At 33.4% G+C, this 9,071-nt stretch overlaps 1 protein-coding gene across 1 annotated transcript; it reads right to left on the bottom strand.

Moving 5' to 3' along the window:
- Positions 1-1,202: 1,202 nt before the first annotated feature.
- LOC148941911 (uncharacterized) lies at positions 1,203-8,649 on the bottom strand. The gene is made up of 3 exons (XM_089103415.1): positions 8,607-8,649; positions 2,579-2,689; positions 1,203-1,623 (listed from the first exon to the last, which is right to left on the bottom strand). Exons 1-3 carry the CDS (start codon positions 8,610-8,612, stop codon positions 1,276-1,278), a joined length of 465 nt encoding a protein of 154 aa, XP_088959541.1. The 5' UTR covers positions 8,613-8,649; the 3' UTR covers positions 1,203-1,275.
- Between the last annotated feature and the right edge of the window lie 422 nt (positions 8,650-9,071).

The raw sequence follows: 9,071 nt of genomic DNA, 5'->3' as shown, positions 1-9,071 counted from the left end.
CATAACTCAAGCAATATTTGGTCACAAAATGACCAATAAATAAACATGGTGCTCACATCATAGTAAGCCGGCCAAATTTACGGATTAAATTGCCGCAAATCAAAGAGTGGTAGGATCGATACAAGACAGAAGGTTATGTAGGAGCATTGCTTTTGATTTAAAAGTAAAGAATACCGTTTAGTAGGCATGTACTTCGTGATTATCAACATACCTAATCTGTTTTTTTGCGCTTATTACAAAATTTACAACTTTGAAAGCTCTCTGATACCCAGCTTAAAGAGCTCTTCAGTGGTTGATTTCAGTGGCCTCTTCGTAGAATTGGAATTTTAAAAATATTTCTTTTTTAATCGTGTAAAGTGGCCACCGTAAGCGGGGACTTTCTGTAGCGGGAGGACGTCCTCTCTGCGGGAGAGCATTTTTTATTGTAGTTTTTAGAGGTAGAAAAAAAAATTTATTAAAAGAAAAAAAAGAGCTCAAGTGCCATAAATAGCCCACAAAAATGTTTTTTCTCTGGTGATATAGAGCATTACTTACTTACTTAGTTCGTCCTGGGTGACCTGTAGCTTAGAAGGCATCAATAAAAAGATACGTGTATCTACAGGGCATCGAGATAAGATATAAGATAATATTCTCCTGCTGGGGGGGGGTAGTGATGTAGGTGGGAATATAAGATCACATGTACTATCGGAGAAATAGGACATGAATAGAATCAAAGGAGGTACTAGTTCAGTGGATTTGTAGTCTAGTTATTCACTTCTAGTTTCACTTCTAGTTATTCCTTGCTTTTATTTACGCTATCCATTCTACATTATCTAACTTTTCCTTTTGTTAGATGTTGTAATTGCAAAAATCTGCCCCCTCTAAAGCCATTGTGTCTAGACACTATAAAGGCTACTAGGCCTTCCTGCTCCTAACCTGTGTGTTACATTCATAGGAAAATCTGTAGAATTTCATAAGAAAGCAACAAATAACAAAAATTATGATTTAGTATATTGGTATTTCAAGGATAATCTGTTGGAACCTATGAATATATAAAATGTTCGGGCGAGCAAAAGTCTTGAAGCAATAAATCCAAATTCAACAGTCCCTTTCAGTTCCAAGACAGATTAATTTTGATTCTTTTTCATACAGTGTAGTTGACAAGAAAAAAATTAGAAAAGCGTAGTTCAACAACACAAGAAAATGGCTCGTAAAACATCAGACTTGTTCTTATTAATTTTATTTTCAATAATAATACAAAAATATTTTAATTACATTTTACTAAAGAGAGATCTTTTAATACTTTGACCTGTAGGCTGGGGCTTTGTACGCGGGGGATGGGTACGCTGGTGCAGGGTATGTTGGTGCCTTGTATGCTGGTGATTTGTTTGCTGGTGCTGGGTAAGAGGGTTTGTATGTTGGCTTGTAATCATATTTTGCTTCACCGGAGTACTGAACATCGGCGACGTATCCGGTATAATCATCAGCAGTGTAGGTGACGGTCTGAACACGGCCATCTGGAAGTAAAGTCTGGTAGCTGCCTTTTACGTAGCCATTACCATCGGAGCTTTCTTGGTGGTTGTAGTCATTGTAGGAATAGTCGTCTTTCACAGCCCAAGCAAAGTCGTAGGGGGCTGTCGCATACTAAAATTGAGGAGAAGATTTTAAAACCAGAAGGAGTATGACCAAAGAGTAAAATTAAGTTTAAGAAGAAGTTAACTAGCTGAAATTACGCTATTGCAACCAATTTTTGGTGAGAGAGGGATGGCAGGAAAATTTAAAATTGCTCCTGGAGAAGGGAGGGGGAGGGAAAGAGTATCTAATGCACTCAAGGGTGAATCCTTATTTGGGAAATTTAGCATTATTATCTTTAATTCTTGACGTAGGCATTTGCCTTCTTTACTCCTTCAAACAAATATTCTTCATAAAAAATGGATTTGCTCATACTTTCAAACTAAAAACTAAAATAAATATTATTTTTTATGCAGAAACGTTAAATAACAGAACATAGATTATTTTGTAGAATCGGAATTAAAAAAGAGAGAGACCAAATATTGATGTTTTTCTGTTATTTTTTTTCCATTTTGTTTCTGTTTTTTCCTGTTTATTATCCTTTTACTGTTCTATTAATGTTCTTTTTTCTCTTTAGTTTTTCAAAATCATTCTGAAATTAATTTTACTAGAAATCAATAATCGATAATTTTGCTGAGAACTGAAACTAGAAAATGAAGAGAAACGGGTACGTTTTACCACTATTTCTTGGATATTTGTATATCTGTTTTCTTTTCCTATGTTTTTGTTCCTTTTTTCCTGTTTGTTTTAAGAAAAAAATATCAGAAAATAAACATGGTCGAAATCTACCCTTTCGGTAGCTCGTCTTTTCCTGTCATGGGCCTCTACGTTCTTCTTTACGCGTTTTTTAATTTCCACAATTGTTTTTATTCTAAGCCGAGGACACATCTGGAGAGGTCGCCGGTTTACTATCACTGTTTACTTTGCGTCGAATTTGTTCCTTACCTATCCCCTTTATTACTACAATCTTGTATACACGTAAAAAAAAAAAAAAAAAAAATAGTATGAAAAACGACGGAAAACTAACATCAGTTTTGTATGATGGTTTGTAATCGGGCTTATAACCAGAATAGCCTGCTGACTTAGGGTACTGAGGGGCAGCAACAGACAAGGCAACAAAAGCAGCTATGATGAAAGCCTGAAAATAAAAAAATTATTTAAAAGAAAAAAAAATAAAGTAATGTAACATTTGCAATTTATCCAAGGCAACCAAAACAGCTAAGATAAAAGCCTGAAAAAAAAGTTGAAAAGGAAAAGAAAACCATAAGTGATTTATTTTGTTCGTTCTCAATGAGGTATTTGGTGCTTCTTTACAGAATCGAAACTTTTTAAGTATTTAACTAAAAAAAATGAACTTTTTCATAGTGCAAAAAATAAAAAATATTTGATTTTAATTAACCTCAATTTGGAACTAATTTACTTATAAATATTAATGCTTTTCCAGCAACCATAATAAAGCAAAACTAAAAACAAATAGCTATAATTAAATGTAAAAGATTTTTTTCAAGTTAATTTCTATCAGCCTGAAACTTAAAAAATTACAGTACGTTTAAATTTCTTCAAACTTACTCAACACGAGCGATAAGTCATAAATTATAAGTTTTTTTTAATTAGAAGCCAACAAATCCAAATACAAACCAATATCTATTTTTTTTTAAACAAACCAAAGAAAACAAAATTGAAATACAAAAAAAAAAAAAAAAAAAAAAAAAAAACAGTATGGTCCCTTTCTTGTTTATTGTAATAAAATATATGCATTTGATATGTGATATGATATGCATGTGATAAAAGATCTTAGTATACTGTGAACAAAAAAAAATCAAAGTATATTAGTAGGAAAAAAATGAAACATTAAAATTAAATAAATTTGGTTGATGAATAAAAATTTAGTACAGTTGATGTTAAATAAAGATTTAAACAACATAAAAATAAAACACAAATTTAATCCACTTTTATGCTTCCAAGCCAACCCTGAAACACTGCAAGATTCCTTAAAATAGTGAAAATCCCTTTTATGGATTAAATAAAAAAAAAAAAACTAGTTTAATTACCCAAAAAAAGGAGCGACATTAAAATTTAAAACGAGCAAAAATTATTCCGTATATGAAAGGGGCTGTCCCCTCCTCAACGCCTCGCTCTTTACGCTAAATCTTTTTGTTGTGTTAAGAAATAGATTGGTCAGAAAGTCAAACTTTAGCGTAAAGAGCGAGGCGTTGATGAGGAGACAATCCCTTTCATATACGGAATATTTTCTTTTCGTTTTAAGTTTTAATGTCGCTCCTTACTTTCAGTTAAAAAAATTGTTTTTTTTTATTTAATTTCTGAACGTTTTTAAATTACTGCAGGTTTTGATTTTGGCTCACCGTACATGAATATTTATAACGAAATTTGCAATATTAATGTTACTTTTTTTGGCTAAATGACCTTCTCGGAAGTTGTTAAACTTTATTTACGAACGTTTTTATTAGTAATAAATATATGTAACTTACGGATTAACTTACGTAACGAACTTCTTTATTCGTTTATTTTTATTACCTATATTAGGGGGATTTGCCCCCCTAGTCAATGCCTTGCTCTTTACGCTAAAGTTCGAATTTTTTCCAATTCTATAAGAATGACCTCTTAATCACAAATGCCGTTAATTAGAATAAATAGATCTTATGGAAGTACTAAAAAAAATTTTAGCGTTAAGAGCGAGGTATTGAATAGGGGCAAACCCAATCATATCCGTAATAGTTTCTGTTCGTTTTAAGTTTTGATGTTGAAAAGTTTTCAGTTGAAATGTTTTTCAGTTCAAAACTTGTTTTTTTTTTATTTAATTTCTGATCGTTTTTTTAAATAATGGTGGAAAATCCTTCGCCCCCTTCATAGCAATGTCCCTTTCCCCATGAAAAATTCCTCCATGGACAGATCCTCCCACGTAACCCCGATCTACCCCCTCCCCCCACTATCAGAAAAAATTCCCCCTGAAAACGTCTGTATACTTCCCAATAACCAACGCTGTATGTAAACATTGGGCAAAGTTCATAACTTGCAGCCCATCCCCCGGGAACTGTGGGGGATTAAGTCATCCTCAAAGACATAATTATTATATTTTTTTGATCATGCTGAACAAAATGGCTATCTCGAAATTTTGATCAGGTGACTTTGGGAAAAATATGAGCGTGGGAGGGGGCCTAGTTGCCCTCCATTTTATTGGTCTATTAAAAACGGCAGTAAAATTTTTAATTTATGTTCGAATGAGCCCTCCCGCGATATTCTAGGGCCACTGGGTCGATACGATCACAACTGGAAAAAAAAATAAACAAAAAACAAATAAACCCGCATCCGTAATCTTTTTTCTGGCAAAAAATACAAAATTCCACATTTTTGCAGATACGAGGTTGAAACCTCTACAGTAGGGTTCTCTTATACGCTGATTCTGATGGTAAGATTTTCATTAAGGTACTATGACTCTTAAGGGATGTTTCCTCCTTTTTTCGAAAATAAGGTAAATGTTATCAAGTGCGTAGCTGTTGATGGGCATAACTAAACTTAATAAAACTTATATATTTGAAATCAGAATAAAAATCTTATTCTTTTGATACATCTATTCGTATCAAAATTCCTTTTTTTAGAGTTTTGGTTACTATTGAGCCGGGTCACTCCTTACTCATACGAAGCTTTCAATTTTATCAAACAGTTCGTGGTTTGACTGTAACTGTAAGTAAGGAATGACCCAGCTCAATGGTAGCTGAAACTGTAGAAAACAGAATTTTGATACCAATAGATACCACAAAAGAATCAGATTTTAATGTTGATTTCAAATATATAAGTTTCATCAAGTTTAGTCCTACCTATCAAAAGTTACGTGCCTGAGCAAATTTGGCTGACTTTCGAAAAAAGAGGGAAATACCTCCTAAAAGTAATAGGACCTTAATGAAAATCACACCATCATATTCAGCGTATCAGAGAACCCTACTGGAGAGGTTTCAAGCTCCGATCTACAAAAATGGGGAATTTTGCATTGTTTGCCAGAAGAAAGATCACGGATGCGGGTTTTTTTTTTTTTTTTTTTTTTACAGGGGTGACCGTATCGACCCAGTGGTCCTAGAATATTGTGGGAGGGCTCATTTGAACAGAAATTAAAAGTTCTAGTGCCCTTTTTAAGTAACAAAAAAAATGGAGGGCAACTAGGCCCCCTCCCACGCTAATTTTTTCCCCAAAGTCACCCGATAAAAATTTTGACATAGCCATTTTATTCAGCATGGTCAAAATTATGATAACTATGTCTTTTAGGATGACTTAATCCTTCCAAGTACCCGGGGGGAGGGCTGAAAGTTATGAGCTTTACCCAATGTTAACATATAGTATTGGTTATTGGGAAGTATACAGACGTTTTCAGGGGCGATTTTTTTTTGTAGTGGGGGGGGGGGGGGGGGTCGGGGGATATATGGGAGGATCTTTCCACGAAGGAAGTTTTCATAGGGGAAGGGAAATTGCTATGAAGGGGGCGAAGGATATCCCATCATTATTAAAGAAAAAGATCAGAAATTAAATAAAAAAAACAAGTTTTTCAGCTGAAAATAAGGAGCAACATCAAAACTTAAAATGAACAGAAAATATTGCGCATATGATTGGGTTCACCCCCTAGTCAGCATCTTGCTCTTTAAGCCAAAGATTTTTTAGTACTTTCATAAGAGCTGTTTATTCTACTTGACGGACATTGTGATTAAGCGGTAATTTTTAAGGAATTGGAACAAAATTCGAGCTTTAGCGTAAAGAGCGAGGTATTGAATAGGGGGCAAACCCCCTAATATACGTAATAAAAATCTACGAATATAGAAGTTCGTTATGTAAGTTAATTCATAAGTTACAAATATTTATTACTAATAAAAACGTTCGTAAATAAAATTAAACAAATTTCGAGAAGGCCGTTTAACCAAATAAAAGTATAATTTATACACAAATTTTGTTTTAATTATTCATGTACGGTGAGCCAAAATCAAAATCTGCATTAATTCAAAAACGTTTAAAAATTAAATTAAAAAACAAGGTTTTTTAAACTGAAAGTAAGGAACGACGTTAAAACTTAAAACGAACAGAAATTATTCCGTATATGAAAGATGATGTCCCCTCCTGAACGCCTCGCTCTTTACGCTAAAGTTTGACTTTCTCACAACTCTATTTTTCTTAAACAATAAAAAACTTTAGCGTAAAGAGCGAGGCGTTGAGGAGGGGACAGCACCCTTTCATATACGGAATTATTTCTGTACGTTTTAAGTTTTAACGCCGTTCCTTACTTTCAGTTAAAAAAACTTGTTTTTTTTATTTAATTATCTAAGAAGAATCCAAGTTTGTATCAACAACTTAAGTTTCTGAAAGTACCAAGAATTCAACTTTTGCAAGACAACTCGCTTAATCGTTTAAACAAATAATTAATGAATTGATCCCATATATAAATGAATAATACCATCAAAATGAGACTACAGCATTTTCAATGTTCAATTCAAAAGTTAAATTATGGATAAGAGTTTTTTATTCATTGAAAACCAACCCTCGCCAAGGGAAATTAAGAGCTTTGGTAGACCTGAATTGCAAAAAGTTGTATGTGATTCCAACAATTGTCTCCTAAAATGTTAGCTTAAACTTTAAACATTACCCGCTCTTTTATTCTACATCAGTATGATGTAGTATGATGTAGTATCATCTACTATGATGTATTGGTATGATGTAGTATCATCAATATGATGACCTGCTCTTATATTCTACAGTATGATCGTCCCCTATCTCACCCATTATAAAAACCCGGACCGAGGTGCGAGTACTCCGTACAGCGTAAAAAGATAAGCGACATTAGGTCTTTTCAAGGGTAGGCAAGTCAGATTTCTCTTGAACGCGAAACTTGACTTCGACGTTGCAACACTAAATTTTAAAGAACCTAATTTTAAATTAATTTATTCCAATACTATATGAAAATCGACAATTAGTAGTGCAATGTTATTATTAGATGTTTTTAGGAATTACAAGTAGGTTGCAAAGTCTGGGGTTGGTTACAGGGGCATTTTTAGGGGGTTTCTGACAAAATAGCCCTTCCAAGGTGACCTCAAGTTGCAGATAAGAGAAGAAGAGTTGTTTGTACGCGCTAATGAAAGAGTATGTGGGAGGAGCTGTTTGTTCGCACCGAGAATGAAGAACCAGAAATTATCTGCGGTGAACTTACTGCTAATTATCTTTATACAGTGTCTACATCTAACAAGATTTTAGAATTGGAAAGATTAGAATTTCTAGGAGATAAGTTCTATCATTTTTGTGAACAATGAGGGAAGAACAGTTTTTCAAGAACATCATTGGAGACGAGCATAAAAAAGTCCGAGAAAATTTTTGAAAACAAATATCAATGGGTTTGCAATAAATGTTATTATGTGTTAGTTATTGCTCTGGAAATGTTGAGTGAAGGAGATTGGCTTAGTTTTTCCCCTTATTATTTGTTTGTGGAATGGATTTATTAATTTAGGTTGATATAGGAAGAGTTATGTATTTAATCGTTACGCGTTAGCAAAAATTAAGTTTTTTTTCCCCTAGCGTAGTGTTTTCTAATTATATGGGCTAGATGTTTTGTTTATTTGATAAAATAAACCTAAATCTAAAACTAAGATTTCTAATTTTGAGAGTAAAATTAAGCATACACAATTAGAAGAATGTCTTCATAGCCTGCTTACAAGGACGCGTTACTATTACTGATTCTCCAGGGTTGCCGTTTGGTGGCAAGAAATCCCTAGATTTTAGTGATTTTTTTTCTGATTTAGTGATTTTCCTCAGTAATCTAGTTATTTATGTGACAATTTAGCGATTTTTTGTTTTGGCAATATAAAAAGCACTAGAAATAAGGATAAATCACTAGGGGTGGCACCCTTCACAAAGCCACATAAATTTAACATAACACAAAGCCGTGCCTATTTTTTTGGTATATATGCCTCAAGGGCTGCAGCTCAGACACAGTGGCAGCTCTGGCCACTCTAGCGCCCAAGGCAAAATCTAACGCTCTGAAAAATAGTAACTGCACATTCTCTTACCTTCATGTTTATACTTGTATTTTAGTTTGATGTCTGTATTTCCAACTTGTAAGTTAAAAACTAATATATAAGTTCAGTGTGCTAGAGTATTTATGTATTTTGGATGCTTAAGACCAACGCCCTTTCCATGCAATTCATGCTCCATATAATTGTTAATTTTTTTTTATGCGTTATAACTAGTTAAAGTAGCTATGTTGAAATCAAAACGCACCATAGGTCAAATATTTTATTCTGAAAATTAAAACTCAAAACTTAAAACTCAAAACCCAAAATCAAAACTCAATATTTGCCCAAAACAAGTAAGCTTAATTTTAGAAGACTGGTGAAAATAATTTTAGATTTTGGATTGATTAAATAAAAAAGAGGGTATTGAAATATTAAACAAGCAGGAATTAGTCCACGTATGAGGGTGGCTACACCCTCGTCAATCCCCTCATACTTTACGCTAAACGTTTGAGTGCCATT

The sequence above is a fragment of the Artemia sp. Qi Xiang Cuo genome, chromosome 17 (assembly GCF_049724085.1).
Source record: "Artemia sp. Qi Xiang Cuo chromosome 17, ASM4972408v1, whole genome shotgun sequence".
In the NCBI taxonomy this organism is placed as follows: Eukaryota; Metazoa; Arthropoda; class Branchiopoda; order Anostraca; family Artemiidae; genus Artemia; species Artemia sp. Qi Xiang Cuo.
The sequence above is the reverse complement of the archived record's forward strand: the minus strand, read 5'-3'. Positions and strand labels throughout refer to the sequence as shown.

Excerpts from the sequence above, each read along its gene's own strand:
- LOC148941911 (XM_089103415.1), bottom strand. Across the intron at positions 1,624-2,578 it reads AACCATCATACAAAACTGAT|TATGCGACAGCCCCCTACGA; the intron begins GTTAGTTTTCCG and ends CCTCAATTTTAG.